Source organism: Diplotaxodon limnothrissa, linkage group LG14, assembly GCF_057381915.1.
Source record: "Diplotaxodon limnothrissa isolate DT_005_m linkage group LG14, D_limnothrissa_male_GT1.1, whole genome shotgun sequence".
Taxonomy (NCBI): Eukaryota; Metazoa; Chordata; class Actinopteri; order Cichliformes; family Cichlidae; genus Diplotaxodon; species Diplotaxodon limnothrissa.
Window position 1 is genome coordinate 41,903,279 of NC_140609.1, and position 20,311 is coordinate 41,923,589.

The 20,311-nt window shown below is 41.2% G+C and overlaps 2 protein-coding genes across 3 annotated transcripts; one reads left to right on the top strand and one right to left on the bottom strand.

The window, feature by feature from the left end:
• Positions 1 to 414: 414 nt before the first annotated feature.
• Positions 415 to 1,404, bottom strand: LOC146619584 (olfactory receptor 11A1-like). Its single transcript, XM_085370247.1, has 2 exons — positions 745 to 1,404; positions 415 to 642 (listed from the first exon to the last, which is right to left on the bottom strand). The coding sequence occupies exons 1-2, from the start codon at positions 1,402 to 1,404 to the stop codon at positions 415 to 417; spliced, it is 888 nt and encodes a 295-aa protein (XP_085226373.1).
• A 7,230-nt stretch (positions 1,405 to 8,634) lies between these two features.
• Positions 8,635 to 14,304, top strand: LOC146619585 (uncharacterized). 2 transcript variants are annotated; one of them, XM_085371218.1, is made up of 3 exons: positions 8,635 to 8,692; positions 12,632 to 13,447; positions 13,484 to 14,304. In XM_085371218.1, the coding sequence occupies exons 2-3, from the start codon at positions 12,985 to 12,987 to the stop codon at positions 13,960 to 13,962; spliced, it is 942 nt and encodes a 313-aa protein (XP_085227344.1). In that variant the 5' UTR covers positions 8,635 to 8,692; positions 12,632 to 12,984; the 3' UTR covers positions 13,963 to 14,304. The 2 variants fall into 2 exon arrangements, with proteins under 2 accessions (XP_085227344.1, XP_085227342.1); XM_085371216.1 differs by having other exon boundaries at positions 12,632 to 14,304.
• The last annotated feature ends 6,007 nt before the right edge of the window (positions 14,305 to 20,311 follow it).

A 20,311-nucleotide genomic window follows, 5' to 3' on the forward strand; every position in this document is an offset into this window, starting at 1 on the left:
TGAGTTCACTTTGAATCATGTGATGGAAATTTATCAACCAATAGAACTTTATATTCATGTGATTTCAGTTTAAATGTGTAATTTTATGCAAGAATTAGCAAAAATATATTTTTATTTTGTTATCTGTTCAAAGTGTTTATGTACAGTTGTTGATGGATCATCTTTTGCTTTTACTTTGCTGTTTGTGTGTTGATCCATTCCCTCTGGAAGTTAGACACACTGATCCCAAACCACCCGACTGTTTATCTCTGCTCAAGTGAAAAACACACATCACACAAAATAAATGTTACGTGCTGCAAGCGTAACAACAGAAAACTAAGTCACTCATATTAGTTTATTTGTTCAAGCATACTGACAAAAACAGATTTTGAATGATTTCAGCTCCAAAATAAGTTTCCTTTTAATCGACATGCATTAACAATAACTCTGACTTTGGTGGCTTTTGGAGAAGATATCACTGCTACAACTGAACAAACGTGTCAGTGAACCACAAAACAGCTGTTTACATGCAATGCGTATTTTGGTCATTTTCAGCCCGTACAGTAGCGGTGTGAAGAGCGGCTGGCATGTCAGAAAGTACAATGATGATAAAATGCCAAAAACATTTGGCACACCACTGGTGTCAAATCTGCTTTGTAACATCTGAAAACAGCAACCAAAGAAAAAGTTCAAGATGGAGGCGAGGTGAGGCGTGCAGGTGCTGACGGCTTTCTGTCGAGTCTGCTTGGAGCCAGAAAAACAGACTTTGAGGATCCTCACGTAGGTGTACAGGATTAAAACAAGAGGAATAATGACAGAGATGAAAGTGTAAATGAGTCCAAAGATGTTGTGGACTCTGGTGTCAGAGCAGGCCAGTTTAATGATGGCGTAGTTTCCACAAAAAACTTTATTGATGACGTTTCCACAGAGCTGTAGAGGAGCACTCAAAGATATAAGCACGACAATCATAATAAAAGGTAATAACCATGTCAGAGAAATCAGCGAGGTGACTGTTTTAAGTGTCATACATGATTTATATTGAAGAGGCCAGCAGATGGCATAATATCTGTCATAAGACATGACGACAAAGTTTATAAACTCCACACAAGCATAAGTGTACACACAGAAAACCTGCAGGAAACAAAATGAAACAGAAACAGTGTGAACATCAGAGAGGATCTGAAGCAGGAGGAACGGAAACAGCCCTGTGCTACCATACAGCTCATTCACAAACAGGCTGCACAGAAACATGTACATAGGTTCATGTAAGCTTCTGTTCACACAGATAACCACAATCAGCAGGAGGTTCGCACAAATGATTGCAGCATAAGACGTAAGAATAATGAGGAAATACAAGTATCTGTATGCACCAGTGTCAAAGTAGGGACTTAGAGTGAAATGTGTAATCTCTGTAGTGTTTATCATCATCCTTGAGGCTCAGAATACCTCACAGGAACTTGTTTCTTGTTCTTTTCTTGCAGGTTACCTGAAGTTCAGTTAACGTCACATAACAGGAACAGCTTGGAAACATTCTCCAAACATACCATTCTGCTATACAATACAAAAACTGAGACACTGCACAGCACAGCCTGACTACCAGTCGCTCCCCACTGAGCTGCAACTGTGTAACCCATTCACATCAGTTTAAATGTGCACAAACAGCATGACCTCATTACCCATCACCCACGGGTCCATCCTTGTTTCTGAAAGTACGAAGATGAGAGACACAGCAGTAGTTAGGTACCGATAATCAAATGACTTCAGCAGGTGTGAGTTTAAAAGGTCAAAGTGTATGAGGGCACAATTAGAAACAGACAGAGGTGGGTAGTAACCAGTTACATTTACTTGAGTAAGTTTTTGAAAAAAATTACTTTTAAAGTACCTTTTTTGCACGATACTTTTTCCTTTTACTCGAGTACAACACAGCCCGCCCTCCAGCACCATCAGCAGCAGGAGCAGCAGAAACACCTCAACAGCAACGTTGTAGCCATCAGGTAAAACATCGGCTACGTTTGCTTTGCCTTGCCCCACCTCACAGCAGTGATATAGTATGATGCAATCCCATATTAGATTCTTGATGAATGTGTGTTGTTGTTATTCAGCCTGGTTCAATGTGCCCCTTTTTAACTTTGAGCACCCGCCCCTTTAAACGTCTCTGCACGGCCCTGCCTGAGAGCAAACTGCTGCTGAAGCTGAACCATCACCTCACTGAGTGAAGAATATGCAGAAATAGATGCACACCAGAGGTGGGACCAAGTCATTGTTTTGCAAGTCTCAAGTAAGTCTCAAGTCTTTATCCTCAAGTCTCAAGTCAAGTCTCAAGTAATGTCAGGCAAGTCAGAGTCGAGTCTCAAGTCACTGGTGTAAAAGTCCAAGTCAAGTCACAAGTCTTAGAACATTTTTTCAAGTCAAGTCTAAAGTCATAAAATTAATGACTCGAGTCTGACTCGAGTCCAAGTCATGTGACTCGAGTCCACACCTCTGATGCACACCCATACAACTTATGGTAACCTGAGCTGCCTTGTATGAACATATGTTGAAGATGCCTCGTTCTGTTTTCTCTGAGGCTGCTGTGCCATTTGGAGCAAAGATGAATATAAAGTTTGCAGCACATCTTGTCACTGGAAATTGTTTGCACTGTTTATATATTTATATTATTTACTGCAGGTTTTGGTGAAAACAGCTTGATGTTGTGAAAATCTGAAATCTGGAAATTAGAATTGTTGTGCCTTATTTTGTTGATGTTTTTACACATATTCCTTTTGAAAATACTAAAGTTTGTATATTTATTTATTTTTTGTCTGATAGCATTTATTTATAAAATAAATCGGACATTTCAAACAGTTACTCACTACTTGAGTAGTCTTTTCGCCAAGTACTTTTTTACTCTTACTTGAGTAACTTTTTTGACGACTACTTTTCACTTTTACTTGAGTAATAATATTTTAAAGTAATGCTACTCTTACTTGAGTACAATTTTTGGATACTCGACCCACCTCTGGAAACAGATTGATCAGATATTGCTGTTTGAAAGGCGGCACAGCAGAACGCCTTTCGTTCATGTACAGGTCACATACAAACACCTCAATGTGTTTGTTCTTTACAAACAAATGTGGACATTTCTCTGACCATGTGAAGGAAAAAGTGAAAGTCTTTAGAACCAATAGCCTGTTGCTACTAATGAAGCCTATGCTGATGTAGCTGGATGGGCTACTCGCCTTTCCTTTTCTCTCTCCCTCCCTCGCTCTCGGCTGTGCAACTCGGTTAACTGGGAACCCACCTGCATATTGATTGCATGGTGGCGTCAGCCCGTATAAAGCTAAGCCGGTGTTTTTCTGGATCATTCCTCCCGTGCATTTGGCGCAAAGCAGCAGTAAATGCTGGCACACTGCGACGGACTGATCAGCAAGCGAGTAGATAATATGACAGCCACAGCGCGGCAGTTTTCTGATTTATTCCGGCGTTGTGGAGAGGGGTGCTCGAGTTATCTCCACCAGTGAGAGTAAAGCGCCTCCGGTCCTGGGGGTTTGATCGCTGCCTTCACCTCTCCGTGGCAATTCGCCCAGCCTTAATTGGAGAATCAAGACGCCTGCCTAGCCGCTGTTGTGAGGGCTCCTCCTCGGTGGAGCCTGCTGTCTTGTCCTGTTTTAGCTTGTCGTGAGACTGTTTTTATTAGGTGTGCTTACCTTTTCCTGGTTCACCTGGTTTTATTCTATTTTTATCCTGGACTGTTGCTCGTACCCACGCTTCTGTGATCGGGCTGGAGCGATCCTCTGCCCGAGTGTCCTGCTAGGAACTTTAAATCGCCTCAGTTGCAGGTCTCAGCCTGTGGGGAGCCAGACCGGCTTGCAATTGAGGCTTGGACAATTGCCACCAGCACGAGTTGTAGTTTGATCCGTGGGGTATAAGTCTTCCAGTACTGACCTTACTTTGAGTTTGATTCCATAAAAAGTGACAAAAACATTAGTGTCCATCGTGCGTGGGAAGAAAACTTCTTTTTACAGCAAAAAAACCCCTAAACTTCCAAGCAAGCACCGAGTAGCTACGACGTAATGGGAACCTCACAGAGAAACTCGCGGATTCTTCCACTGACCGCGGCACACCTGCACCAGGGTAAACCTCCGCCTACCCCACTCCTGCTTTACAGGTGAAAATAGAGCAACAGGACCGCTGAGTCTTTGACTTTATTTATTTTCTGCTGTGTTTTACTTGCATCTATTTGAAAGACTGAGTGTAAACACAAAAAATATTTTATTTTATGTGCTGGAATGTGCAGAAAATAGGTTTAAATGTTAAACTAATTTATTCCAGTCAGAGAATGTTGCAGATAATTAAATGTTTGCTTGATGCATAAAGTTAAAAGATTAAAACTAATAAAACAAGTTTTAAAAAGAGACTTTTCCATTTGATTACATTTTGTATGATGGATTATGTAGAAAAAGTAGAATTGGGCTGAAAGATCTATCACTTTATCACCTCTTCAGGTTGTAAATCGTGTTTTTAAAAAGTAACTAAGTAACTAAGTAACTACCGTATTTTCACGACCATAAGGCGCACTGTGCTAAAAGGCGCAGTCTCAGTTATGTGTGCCCTTACTGTATTTAACACACACATAAGGCGCACTGGACCATAGGGCGCATACAAGTACCGTATGCGTATTTAAAAATAAAGCGGGAGCAAACCTGAGTTCGGTACCTTACTCACATTTCTATTGCCGGTAATCGTCATCATCAACAACACACAAGCATACAAGTGTGCATATTTAAAAATAAAGCAGGAGCAAAACTGAGTTTGGTACTCACACTTTTATCATCAATCAAACCCATCGAAGTCCTCATCCTCTGTGTCTGAACAGCTGCGCTAAATCTCCATCAAACATGCCAGGTTCACTGTCTTCACCGTCAGAGTCACTTTCCGTGCCGTGCGGCTCCTCGGAAACGATGCCGGCTTTTGCGAAAGCTCGAACAACAGTGCCAGCAGACATGTTAGCCCAAGCATCTACAATCCATTGGCAAATTGTGGCATAACTCGCCCGGCGCTGCCTTCCACTCTTAGTGAAACTGTGGTCTCCACCGGTCATCCATCGCTCCCAGGCCGCTCGCAGCCTTACTTTGAACGGGCGGTTCACACCGATGCCCAGCGGTTGGAGTTCCTTTGTCAGGCCTCCTGAATGACAGCAAGCTCACAGTTCATTTGTTTCACTAGTTTTTTCACATCGGCTGTGAGATGGGCACGCATAGAGTCACAGATCAACAGCGATGGTGATGCGTGGAAAAAACCACCTGGTCTCCTTACATACACCTCCCTCAGCCAGTCTTTCATCATTTCCTCATCCATCCAGCCCTTTTCATTTGCCTTAATGATGATTCCTGCTGGAAACTTCTCTTTAGGCAAAGTCTTTCGCTTTAAAATCACCATAGGCGGCAGTTTCTGTCCATTAGCATGGCAGCCAAGCACAACAGTAAAAGAAGACTTTTCATACCCCGTTGTGCGTATCGCTACCGTGCTGGTCCCCTTCTTCTCCACAGTGTGACTCACCGGGATGTCAAAAGTGAGCGGGACCTCGTCCATGTTTGTGATGTGGCTGGGCTGGATGTTTTTGTCGCCGATGTGTTTGCTGCAGTAGGAGCGGAAGATGGCCAGCTTTTCCTTATAATCCGCTGGAAGTTGCTGCGCTACCGTAGTCCCGGTCCGGATGGAAAAATGGCACCGTTTCATAAAACGAAAGCACCAAGACGGACCTCCTTGGAAATGTTCAATGTTCATCTCTTCAGCTAGTGAAACTGCTTTTAGCCGAATGGTGACCGTCGAAACGCTTCTCCCGCTCGCTCTTTGCTCGATGATCCACCGCTCGAGTCTTTCCTCCAACTCGGGCCACCTCGCCTTATGTCCGCGGAAACTCAGCTGCGTTTTCTTGACCTGCCGGAGCTTGTTTTCCAGCTTCCTCAATTTGCGAACCATCGATTCGTTAATCTTAAATTCTCTCGCCGCTGCTCGATTTCCATGTTCCTCCGCGTAGCTGATGGCCTTCAGTTTAAACTGTGCTTCGTAAGCGTGTCTCTTTGCCATTTTCAGGGTTGTTAAAACAACGATGTCCTGCATAATGCACATACCTGTTCTTTTATACAGGTATGTGCGATTGTCCCGGTATATACGATCAACGCCCACACTTCACCCTTTAACGTTCTCATGGTGTTCTCTACTACGTCCTCCTTACAACACATAGGGCGCACTGCGCTATAGGGCGCGCCGCACTTTTTGAAGAAAATCTAAGACTTTTAAGTGCGCCTTATGGTCGTGAAAATACGGTAAGTAATTAATTACTTTTGAAAATAAGTAATCAGTAAAGTAACGGGATTACTTTTTTGGGGAAGTAATCAGTAATTAGTTACTGATTACTTTTTTCAAGTAACTTGACCAACACTGGTAGCGAGCCTGGCACTCAGTGTCCTTTTATTCTTTTAACATATTTTTCTGTGTTGTATTTCAGTGAAAGGAGGACGAGCCAGTGGCCCTGGGACCTCAGGTGGTGGGTCGTTTTCACACTTTCTTTTGTACAGCACCGGGTGGGCTGTAGTGATTTTCTTTTTGTGTGATTTTCTTTTGGGTCCACGGCTGCTGGTGAGTCCAAGTTCCATGATTGTTTTACTTTGTCTTGTGTGTAGTCTTCAGTCATTAATGATTCAATGATATGTGCACATGAATGAACTTCATCAGCAGGTTCTGAATGGGTTAAACACAGAGCGATGAGAGTTAACAGACTCGGTAAACCAGCTCCGAAGGACTTGGCTCCATCTAGTGGACATTCTTAGAATAACTATCAGTTTCTAAAAATGGTCTTTGTATTCCAGGTTGTATTTAGCTGTCAGTTTACAGGCTGATCTGTTCTTTCATGTTGATGTATTTTGTATTTAGCTCCATCTAAAGCACAGAGAGCTCTGGTTTATATTTCTGTAATTCTAATGTCTCAGTTTTAAATGGTCTTTGTCTTCCATCCATCCATCTTCATCCGCTTTATCCGAGGCCGGGTCGCGGGGGCAGCAGCCTGAGCAAAGAGGCCCAGACCTCCCTCTCCCCAGCCACCTCCTCCAGCTTGTCCGGGGGAACACCAAGGCGTTCCCAGGCCAGCCGAGAGATATAATCTCTCCAGCGTGTCCTGGGTCTGCCCCGGGGCCTCCTCCCGGTGGGACATGCCTGGAACACCTCACCCAGGAGGCGCCCAGGGGGCATCCTTGTCAGATGCCCGAACCACCTCAGCTGGCTCCTTTCGATGTGGAGCAGCAGCTGCTCTACTCTGAGCCCCTCCCGGATGGCCGAACTTCTCACCCTATCTCTAAGGGAGAGGCCAGCCACCCTTCGGAGGAAGCTCATTTCCGCCGCTTGTATCCGCGATCTCGTTCTTTGTCTTTGTCTTCTACGTAAAATATTTAATGATTCATTTATGTGATGAAGAAAGATGGACACATTAAAGACGAAATAACAAACAGGAAATCTGTAGTGGAGAAGAGGAAATGTTGCCACCTGGTGGCTGTGAAAATGATTGCCTGATTATTTGTTCCAGTATGATATCATTCTGAGTATTATTCCTCCTACAGATGCTGTCTCTTTTCTCTCTCTTCTTTTTTGAGCTCTTTGATTTGTATTGAAGGAATCTGAAGGATTTTTCAGCCTGAATTTCTTTTTGTTTGGTTTGAGTTGAGTCTTGATGTTTTTTAATAAATGCATTAACAATGAACTCCATGTTGCATTAAACTGAAGGATCATCTTCAGTTTCCAGTAAGTCAGATCAGGTAAAATCTGAAAACTTGCTATCAAGTTCTGTGTACCAGGTTTTGAGGTAGGTGGTTTTGTTGTGGTGCTCGCTATGGCTCAGGGTCTGAATGTTTGGGTCTGCCTTTTTCCAAACACAGACTCAAAATATTTATGATAATTGTCAAATCCTTAATGAATACATTTTCTGTTAAGCCCTTAGTGACAATCTTACACATTTACAGTAGAATTGTGCAGCTTAGTCCTAAAGTACAGTCTACCAAATGTGCTGTTGACAGCATCAAAATCCAAAAACTAATTTAACTGTCTTCCACATTATGCATATCAGCAGAGAAATCAACATGGCAGACTCCAGGAGGTGTTTTTGTTGAGCACATTGTCAGCAACCTTTTGTCTTATTTCATTTGTGTGTCTGATCTTCCTCACATTGATGGAGGACTGAGGATGTTTGGTCTGTTTGTGTCAAGCAGACGTCGATGACCACTGAAATCCTAAAGACTCGGGTGTCCTTAAAAACAAGTAAAATGTGAACATACATAGAAACAATGTGTGTGTGTTTGGTCTCCAACAGTGTTTATGTGGGTGGTACATGCCAAAGATGGAGATGGATGAAGGAGCCAAGGTTTCCCAGCACAACATTGGACTGGATCCAAATGATCAGTGTCATTCACCTCACATGTCAGTGGTTTAAAGTTGAGGCTGATCAGTGGATCTATATGGTCTTACCAGAAACACTTAGCAGTAATTTACTGTCAAGCAAACAGAAACATTGACCACTGTGTTTGAAGAAGGCCCTCTGTTCTGTATTAACAGAGTACAAGGTCTTCCAAAATGATTCAGTCCAAGATTTGAGGCAAACACCATGTGTATAAAGAACGTCAGCCTCAAACAGCAGACTGCAGACGATGCAGCAGATGCAGCAGATGCAGCAGATGCAGCAACTGTAAGTTGGTGTTTTTCCCTCTAAACTGAGATCATTGGATTTCAGAGATTAACTAACACTAATAGCTAATAGATGCATGGATACAAATTTAACCCAAATTATTTACTCAAAGCAACAGAATTCATCATCTTGCATAGATTTAACAGTAAAGGATACTGTAGTTATTTTACTGTTGTATAAAGCTAATACTCAACATTAAACATGTCCATTCCTAGAGTGATGCATTTGATTTACTTAAGTTCATAAATATGTAACATGGTGTAATTAAAAAAACTAATGATAACACAGATGTTTCCAGATTTTAGAGATCATTGAACAGTGTCAGAAGGAGATTGTTTGATTCTAGTAGTCACTGTTTCTTTGACCCTCTGGGTTGGTTCAAAATCACCACCCTTTCAGCTTGTTCGTGGCCACCAACAGATTAGGTCTGTAATTTTTATTATCTTTATGTTTTTTTGCCATTTTTTCTGCATAAAGCTTTTAAGTAACTTCAGCTCTTTTCATAAATATAAAATAATTATTACTTTTTAAATTTTTAACCCTTTAAACACCAGTTTGTTTGTCCACTGCACCAGCTGGAAGACAACCTCAAATCTCGCAATTTTATATAATTACATTGCTACTGAAATTTCTTGTATTGTTAATAGTAGAGTCTGGGGCATGTAATTGATTCACATCAACATTGATTATAATGCATTGTTATTTTTGTGCAGGGAGAGCAAAAACATAAAAACTCCCTCTCAGTCTGTTCGTGGCCAAAAATGGCCACCCCTTGTTTACTTTTACAAAATGCTATAAAATTCATATATATTAAGAAAAATTTCCACTTTTTTTTTTGACTTGATTTTTTTAGATTAGCACCAGGGCTGTTCATGAAAATCAAAATTTCATTCAAATTCAGAATTTTAACCCTTTAAATACCAGTTAAATCACATAATTTTAATGATTTACATGGGGATAAAAGCATAAAATCCCCATTTCTTTCTAAATAATACATGCAAACTGATTTATTTTCTAACCATGATGGAGGTTAGATGAATAGCAATAAAGTATCAATGAGTTTTATGTATCTTTGTTTTTTTTGTGCAGTGACAGAAAAACAAAAAAAAATCCCTCTCAGCTTGTTCGTGGCCAAAAATGGCCACCCCCTGTTTACATTTACAAAATACTATAAAATTAATATATATTAAAACATTTTTCTACTTTCATTGACTTGATTTTTTAAATTAGCACCAGTCCTAGTCATGAAAACCAAAATATAATTCAAATTCAGATATTATACCCTTTGAATACCAGTCAGATTATGTGTTATTGCTACGCTTTTGGGGGGAAATAGTAATAAAGTTCACATTTTTTAGCATATGAATGGTGAAACCTAATATTTTTTACTGTCATTGCAGGTCAGTAACAGTAACTGTAACAATGATTTATTTTTACTTCATTTATTTATTTATTAATTTTTTCTTTGGGGGGGAATGAATGGCCAAAGAGAATATCACACATGGTGTGTTAGTGGCCAGAAAGGCAATTTAATGACCAAATAACCCCTGAAATGACCAAGAAAATTTATATTCCAGTATGTGTGTGCTTCTGCGTGCATCCTCATTAGCAGCACGATGTACTAACCACAGTAGAGTGGTTGTTGTAGGCACACTTTCTGCACCTGGTGCAAGGGGCTGCTGTTCCAGTCCTGCAGGTGCGCCTTTTGCACCTTCTTCTCATTTCGTTGGTGGGGTGTGGGTCACACTCTGGGTCAGACTACTGTATCTTGAGATCAATGGCAGAAGTGGCTGAGGGACATGGGTGTCTTGCAGTTGTTGAGGTCACCAGCATGTGTCCCAGCTCTCCCAGGATCACTCTTCATCTGTAGGTTGTAGAGCACTCCCCCACTTCAGTGAAGTTGTTTCCAGTGGGACAAAGGCATCGTATCCCAAGACATCCAGGAGATTGGAGAGAAGAGCCAGCAGCCATCAGTTAGTTTTCCTTCTGCAACTCGAGGTGCCAACATCCTCTCTAAGTTATCCAAGCAGTATTTGTGCCTATTGTAGTCCAGGATTGCTTCTTGCTTTCACGCATCCTTTATTCCCCATCATCGACTGCTGGTTCCTTGTGTGTTGCTGTCAAAAGAAGCACATTCCTCTGTTGCTTTGGCATGTGGGATATTGCTGTGGAAGTTTTATTGAAGCCAAAGACAGACAACAAAATCTTCCTCTGTTGCAACTGAAGGAGCTGGGGAGGAAGCTCTGGGTTGTTTCCCCTGTGCCAGTTTTCATCTGAGGAGTTCCTCTACCAAGGTGCCCGAAGGAAAGACGTTGTCCTCGGAGCTCCTCCGTCAGTTGGAGTCTGAACCCCTTTCCCTTTTTTACTTCCTGAGAACTTCCAGTGTTGTCATCCAACATGCTATGTATTGCTTTATTCTGGTTTAGGCTCACATCTCCACTTCATCTATGATCCTCCAGTCCTCACACCTTGGCCTCCCGTGCAGCTTTGTAAGGGTGCACAGCAGCTAAAAGATCTCCTTTGTTATAAAAACGTCAAAAGTAGATCTCAGGCTGCTAATGCAGGGAGCTGCATACAGGCTGAGCCCTGGTTTGATACCAGTGGGTACTGGATGTAGAGCAGTCTCTCTTCAGTGGTGGGACCCACATGGTTTTCCTTTCATGAGGGATCCACTCGGTCACTCTCCTCGGTCTCAGAAAATGCTCCTATGTTCTTTTCCATCAGCTGCTCGGCCTCCACCTCCATGCCCCCCAACCCCAATCCTCCCCCAAAGAAGAGGATTCAGGCACTGGCTAGTACTCATCATCTTTGGAGAGGAAGTTTCTTCATCTTGGGCAGATGTCTTTTCTTCAAGGACAGAGGACTGCTGCTGTCCTTGCTCTCTGACCAGATCACACAGACAGTGCTTGAAGCAGTGATGACCTTCTTGCCATATTGCCAGAATAAATGATCTGGAAGCTGTTAGGCTGACTTACAGCAGTAGCTCTGTCTGCACCTGCAGAAACTCCAGGACACGTTTGCAGTGTTTGTTGTTGTTTGTGCTCCAGCTGCAGCTGCAGGTTTGAACTCTGCAAAATGTCCTGTGATTGGGTTGTTTTTGTTTTTGTTTCTAGAGTTGATATTTTGGGTATGGTCTCTTTTTATGAAAAATACAAGAGTAAAAGTGTTTTTAACATGTGCTTCAAAGCTGAGTTTGACTGGGAAGCTCAAAGCTCATTATCCTGCATCCACAGAAATTCACTGCAGCCTATGTAATGTTTGAATTTATTCCAGTCTATCTTGCAAATACATGTTTGTGCTGCAATGTCATGCACAAACACAAACTATTAGATCCTTAAGATCAAACCTATGTCAAAATTGTGTCATTATTTTGGTCCATTGGAGTGTGGTAAGCCATCAAAGGCTGCTACTAGAAACTCTGAATATTACATGAAATCGCTTGTTTGGCCAAAAATGGGTAAATGATGTAATTTGGTAAAAAACATTAAAAACTACAATTTTCATGTGTTGAGTTTAGAATGAAAGCAATTTTACCTAAATCGCATGATATAGTACTGTCAGTAACAAGGAATCAAAAAAGGTGGTTATGATGGGTTTCAATTGGCCACAAATGGCCACGATAGAGTCAAGAGGAACAATTTGGTGTATAGTGAATATTATTGACATTATTAAGGAGCTGATGTTGAAAATTAAAAAATCTGAAAGAAATACACACCTTTGGGAAGTTTCATTCCACTTGCATTAACAGAACGAAAATGGTTGAAAAAAGAAAAGTGAAGTGGCCACAGATGGCCAGGATAGAACCCAAACTACCATCAGCGTCTCACTGTAACAAAGCCCAACAATATGAGCAGACATACGTCAGTTTGGTGTTGTGTTTCCTGCTCTTACTGATGTATGATTGTAAAGAGTTGTTCTCCTCTCTCTCGTCCTCTACAGAGCTAAAATGAAGGATCAAAGGAGACTCCCCTCACTCTTCCTCACTCTTGTCCTTTGCGTCTCTCCATGGTCCACCTCTGGAAAAACATTCTACAGCCACCATGGGATAAAATGCACCGGCGACTGTCATCCTCAGGGCTTATTGCAGACATACCAGTGCACAGTACACAAGACAGATGGCACAGAAGAACTACAGTACTGTTCACCAATGAGTGGAGTGGACTACGAGGGAAACGTGCTTTTATTGCTGTGAGCAGCACAACAATGGCTACTACCAGTGTGAAACAGCCTCGGGTTTGGGATACTGTGGAGATGTGATAGAGGACTTAAACCATTACACCTTAACATATGGTATGCCGTGTTATGATAGCTATGAAACGCACAGTGAGAACTACTACTGGTGCCATTCCACAAAGGGGTGGGATTACTGCTCACCAAGAAAAAACGTTGATTACAAAGGCAACGCCTGTCGCCAAGACCATCCCTGTGACACACATGGACGAGATTACCACTGGTGCTATTTGGACAAAGGAGGCTGGGACAAGTGTGGACGAGTGGAGCCAAAGGCAGTGATTCATGACACCATATCCCGAAAACGCTGCACTGATGACTGCCAGTATTCTCGCTACTTCTGGTGCCACATTCATGGCAGCTGGGACTACTGCTCACCTGCGCCAGACGTCACCTACAGAGGTGTGCCTTGTCGCTCAGATCACAATTGTGGAGACTATGGCAAGGGATATAGCTGGTGCTACACAACAGACAACAATAACTGGGATTACTGTGGAGTCATCTCTCCTGGAGAGTGCAGGTATTCTGTGCCACACCGCACCAAACGGCAACCCGAGAAACCCAATCAAACTAACCCACCACAGCTGATCTGTACTCGGGAGGACAACAGCAGGAGGAGAGTGACCACGTTCGAAGCAGTAGAAAATCACCAAACCATCGCAGACTCTCATAATTACCGTGAAGAAGCATTCAATTTAATTAATGAATGGGACGGCCGGGGCCTGGGCCAACAGGCCAGGTCCAACTTGGTTACATCAAGAAACCTTCGCATTGACCTACAGGGTCTGTTTAACAGGAGTAATCAGCAGTATTACAACCTGCAGGTCCAGGTGAAGAGCCAACGTGTTAGTGGAAAAAGCACAACTCTGGCACACAATGAAGCCCCTGTTGACACTCCACTTGAGTACATGCGTTTGGCCCTCAGGGAGAGTTTACGGAACCGAGCCACGGTTTCACTGGAAGTGACTGACCAACCAATAAACAACAACAACAACAACAACAACAACAACAACAACAAAAGCTGTCACAAACGTCATTAATATTATCACTGAAACATATGTAGCTAATGAATGAGACAGAAAACTCTATTAACTTTATTTCTTCATCAGTTGCTCAATCACTGAATTCCACATAATAACCAGACAACTGTCAGACGATAAGCCTGAGTTATTCTGAGGCTTTGTACCATCACATGAAGATAACAGTAGTCTTCCATTTTTATTTCATTTTTGTTGTAAATATAGTTTAATATCTATCAGTTCATTGTGTTTCAGGCTTAAAAAGCAATTCTGTAGTGAAACAGTGTAAAATGACCAAATTAAAATTCTATATTTGTACTTTGTACGATGCATTTATTCAAACAATAATAAAGATAATGCCAAATAAACACATTTTTTAAAGACATTTCATTTCATTTTTACAGTTTGGCGAAAACAAATATTTTGTGAGGATAATATCACAAAGCCTGCGAGGACAAACTAATGATCATACTTTCTGTGGGTCATTGGTTTTAAAAAACAAAATATTTACAACAGCTGTTCACATTAAATCCATCTCGGTTTGAGGAATTTTTAATTAGTCTGTCGCTTCAGCTTAAACCTCTCTGAGACTTTCTCACGGATTTTCACCTCAGTAACTTTTCCTATTGTACATTTTATTATTTTTATTACATTTATATTTAAAGGCATTTTAAATGTGACAAACCCACAATCGACATGTGCAGCTGCTGGAGCCAGATATAACAAACCTTCTGAATTAGCTGCTGAATTACACAAACCCACAGAGTTTACTCTTTTCAACAGACTGCATTTTGTTCTGAATAACGTTGCAAATATTGATCATTTATGGAGGTATTTGTCGACCATCTTTACTTTTAGTTATGAACTGTTCACATCGGCCTTAAACGTGATTCACAGAAGTGAACAATTTCACAGCTTTTGTACACATTACGTTTGAGCAATTCAGTATCAGACCTCCTAAAAACACTTTTGTTCTGTTGGTTTTTCAGTTAGAGCAATTATATCACATTGAATAACACTGAACACTATTCCTAACTGAACCACAGATTTTGATGTAAATTTTGTCTGAATTTTCTCAAAGTTCAGGAATAGTTACACACTGAAATTTATACAGAGGAGGAATAATTAAAGGTCAAAAGAGTTAAAGTTACCTTTATTGTCAAACCTGTTATGTGTTCAGAACATATAGAATATCAAAATGACATTTATCTTTGACCCCCAGAGTTCAGACATAAATAAGGAAACGAATGAATAAAAAGCAAGAGGATTAAAGGAGAAAAGAAAGGCACAAAGTATAAAACTATAGAAAAACTGCATATACATAAATAATTTATAATGCTCAATGTTTAATTCTGTGGTTTGTTATCAAAAAGTTTTTTGAGCCCCTGAACTAAATGATGCACCACCTGCGCAGCCAGAGGGCGCTGTTGTTCTGCAAGGAGGACAAGCTGGGACTGGCAGGTCAGGGAGGGGCGGGGCCACAGGCACACAGAGAGAGAGAGACACCTGTTTGTGTGATTTGGACTCACCCCTTCAGGAATAGAAGAGAAGAAAACACAAAGAGCAGGATGGTTGGATCTGACTTCTACTGCAGGTAAAACACTGTTACAGAGCCCCTCTCTGGAAAAGTTGGAAAATCACAAAATAAAGTAACAAATGAGGATAAAACAGCTTCAGAAAGATCCTGTAAAAGTTATAAACTTTTAAATAAACATTGTGTCTTTCCTAAAATGTAACTTCCTCCAGTTGTTTGATTTATGTCAGATGACACTGAGGTTTAGTAGAGACATTAGAGTTTTCTGTTTTCTTCTACTGGTAGAAATGACATTATAGAATAGAACAGAACTTTTTGTCATTGTTTCCAAAACAGTGAAACACCATTTAACAGCTTCTTGAGTGATGGTGCAGATAAAAAGATACAATTGCCTAAAAATTTAGATAGAATAGATAATTGAGATCAAATAAACACAAACACAACACAATGAGATCACACGATAACAATATGAAGTGAAAAATGAGTGTCAGAGGGTGATAGGTTTGTAGCATAAACCTATTCGCTGGAACGTTAAGACAATATAATTACACTGCAAGCAAGACGCAAGTAGGCAAACTTCTTCATGGTACTCGTGCACGGGAGAGAACCAGACAAACGCCGTTCCTTCGCTTGACCCCAGTAGCTCTCGTCCGTTCTCCCGTACACTGTCCTTTTATTGAGGTTACATGAATATGCATAAGTTCATTAACATATGACGTCTACATACACAAAGAGTACCTTGCCTGTGTGTGTGTGTGTGTGTGTGTGTGTGTGTGTGTGTGTGTGTGTGTGTGTGTGTGTGTGTGTGTGTGTGTGTGGGGACTGCTGATCAAAGGGTCAAACATCCTTGGTCAGGAAGAGGGTAGCCTCCCCCTCACCCTAGATGGTTCATCCTAGATAACACGGTGAGGAAGTCCTGCAGTTCATCTAAACAAAGAGCACTTAGACTAGAACAGACGTAGCTACGTTAATCCTACCATAAAATAATAAGACACGGTATGACCTCTCATGCTCCCAAAGTGCTGTCTAATACACACAAAGTTTGCAGACTATCAAGGATCAAAACCTCTACCAATCTACAACTAATTACAAAACTCTAAGCATATATAAGTAAATATTTCTAAGCATAAATGACAATCAACAATACAAATCTAACATTTCCCCCCTTTTTGACCTTTATGCCTGAAAAGTTCCCAGGTATGAATACCTCATGTCTGACAGTTTCAATGCAAACATTTTTATACTCAGCATATGTCAAATCACCCTAAATTACTGAAAAGGTACACAGTTCAACAAATGTATTAGCAGTTATCCCATTCATTGAGCTCATCTCATGGCAAACTGCATCTTACGAGCAAACAAAGAAATTGTTAATTTAATAGTGAAAATAAGAAGATAACATTTCCAAAAACATCTCAGCTTGGTGGTGCTTCCTCCAGGTGTGCACATCACATGTCTCTCTGCAGAGTGGTTTGAGTTCTGCAGGGCGTCATGAATGTCTCTTCCAGTTGTTTCCATCATTGTCCATAGGACCAGAGTCCAAATGTATGTAGAATAAACATTCAAACATACCAGTTGGTTTTGTTGTTTGTCAACATGGTTCTCAGCTATTTCCAAAGCTGCAGACCTCTCAGCACTCTAGTTTTATGGCCTCTTACCAGCCCCCATCACCTGACTTCAGACCTTCGTCTTGTGAGGGGGATATTTATGACTCCTTAATTGTCCACGCTCTGCAGAAAAGCTCTCTGTGGAAAGGGTGCTGGGTTCCGTCATCTTACTGCTGTTATGATCCCAGCAGCCTTCAGAGTGTCATCGTATGCACAGTACAGTGGCACAGCATTAGGTGATGTTCATAGGAAACTGCTGTTATCACCACCATAGCTTCTGGTTCCTGTGCTTTTCACAGAATCATGATGTCATCCTCGAACTCCTTCTACGCTGTCGATGGAGCTTGGCACGCTCCTCATCCCCTGAGTGTTTATGTTCCAACGCTGCTGAAGGTTTAAGGCAGAGCACGTCGTACACCTTAGTTGTCTTCCTCAGCGTCAATATTGAATCTTTCATTTTATTTAAAATCTTGCTGTGGGAAGTCTCCTCTTGATTTCCTGGAAGCTTAGTAGCACAGCTCTCTGTGTGATGTCTGCTGTGCTGAAGATGATCTCTGATCCTCCTGAAGCCTCTCTCCCATCTTGTGGACGATCCTCTCCTCTATTTTGCAGGCAGTTTCATGGTCCTTGCTGTGGCTCCAAGGTCTGATTTCATGATGGGCCCCAATCAGCTTGATCTTTGACCTCAACCACTGCCTGGTCCTGTCAGCTATGCGCTTCTCACTGGGCCTCTGAAGATTTCTCAGGAGATTACTGCTGCACCTGTATTTCCTTGCTAGGAAGACAAACTATTTGGAGAGTATGTCAACAATCATCAAACCACATTCTTTAGTTCAGTGAACTTCACTTATAGGCCATCAAAGCCTCATCTGAACATGGGTGCACCACTTGCATAGGTTTAATATTTGTAAATAAAACGGCTAATCACACAAATCACTGCAACAATAATAAAAATCATTGTTTAATGTTAATCCTTGGACCCCTCCTCTTGACGCATGGACACACCCATGCGCCAACACACCAAACCTGGATTCCTGTCTTAAAGAAAAAGATTAGCTAGATCATATCCCAGGCAACATCAGGGCATCTCCTCCCCTGGAGCAGCACCACCCTGGACCTATAATCCTGCAATAAAAATGTTAGTGTGTTTTGCATATTAAGTATGCTTAACACCTGGCTCTCCCAGGAGCCTGCATACACACCATCATGGCCTGGAAAACAAAATCTGGAAGTAAAATCAAACTCCATACCTGTAAACAATTGTATCATAAGGACAAGAAGCATTCAACATCAGCAAGACAAGTGTCATGTGCAGGTTTTCTCAAATCAGTAAACTACAATTATTTTCATAAGTCGCCTCAGACACGGATCATCCCATGTACTCAGGCAACATTAATATAATCGGTGACTGCTCTTAAGCAAAGTCACTCCACTTATATATTACTATGGGCTCAAAAGTGGCCAGCTAATGAGCCCATATCAAACTATCCCAGAAACACTGTATCTCTTATTTGTTCTTCTCATGTCACTTGTCCGCTTCTGCCGAATCCTCTACACGCAGTCATAGAAAAACAAACATTAGCAACACAGTGACCATTGGTGGTCAGACGCAGGTCGACAGGTTCCAGAGGTGCCATAAAAAGACCATAAAGTTAGCCATCTATAGCTGTGGAAAGAAGTAACACCAGTTCTCAACACAGGAAATTTCACACATGTTATTCACATTATCAAAGTAACCTTCACATTTTCCCATCAACACAATGCAACAGCATCACCACTCATAACCTGTAAACACAGTGTTCCTCACACATAAACCCAGAAATCCTGTAGTAGGAAAAAACATCAACCAGTTGTCCTGGTATAAATCGCATCATCAATTCACATGAAGAACTGGCATGCTGTAAGAAAAGAAAATGCAAATATTAGCGCTTGCGCAGGCGTATGCATACTTTGTCACAGTTATCTCTGTGAGCAACTCAAGCCTATGAATAACACACCTGATAAATGCACAGACACAGAAAATGGCATTTAAAAGGTTAAATCATCATGCAACCTCGAGTGTTGCTGTCATCTTTCTGCTCCTGTAAAAGGAAACACATGGGTTCATCTGCACCTTTGTCAGGTGGGGGTTAGCTTCACACAATCATGTTCAGTCAGTCAGTCAGTTATTTTAAAATTCTTACTCATTCACTCAGTGGTTCCTTCTTTTGCTAATTGTGGAAATTATCATCGCATTCGTTTCCACGCTCAGCAAAACGACGTTATTTCAAAAAGAAAAATAATTTAGACTGGATTTCCTCGTTGAATCCTTTTTGGGGGGGACTCTCATTTCCTAATTGTCCCAAATAAGTGGCTTTCTCCTGAACCCATTTTAAATGTGGAGAAACTCACTTGCAACAATTTTCTTGACGACGTGTAACGCTTTTAATTCCCGACTTGCAGATCTGCTCAAAGAAAAGAAATTCACAAGCAAAAATCAGTGCTTGTTCAAAAATGAAAAATAAAAAATAACAGAGATTATCAAACCAAACTCTCAGTGCACTGTGAAAGTATCAAAATAAAAAGGCCTTGTTAAGTCATGACACAAACTCCTCATCATCTTCACAACAGGAGAAGAATCATCAGCTAGATTCACTCCAAACCAACCATCAACTGCACAACACACAACATAACCCTAATGTCATATTAGCTATGAGTTTAATCACCCGGTCTGTGCTCTTCACTCATTTAAGCCACAGATCTATTTTATTCAATTTTTCCTTTTTCCCTTCATCATAAAACATGTGACATGCTGTCATGCACTTCACAAAAGACGTTTGTTCTGATGTATTCAGAGTTGTGTATCTAAATACAGGATTCACTCGCACATCAAAGCAGGAAACTCAGTGTTTTAGAGTCTCCACTCAACACACAACAACTCCAACACATCTCATTCACTCGTACTAGAATTCAGTCACCTTTCATTAATCTAAAACCAATCAACTAATTTGCATATCAGCTATTAACCCACTAAGTTGACAGGACGACAGAAAAGCATGTTCAAAATAGTATCACAAAAGACAATTTCCCTCATACAGTAAATTACATGTGCTGCCTCAATCAAGCAGGAAGCTTCTCCCAATTTACCATTTTAACAACTAAATTTATTGTCTGATCACTGGTTGGTCAAACCAGGATCTTTTTTCCCACAAAAGTTAAACTGTTGTCCTGCAACCTGGAGAGTCAATTT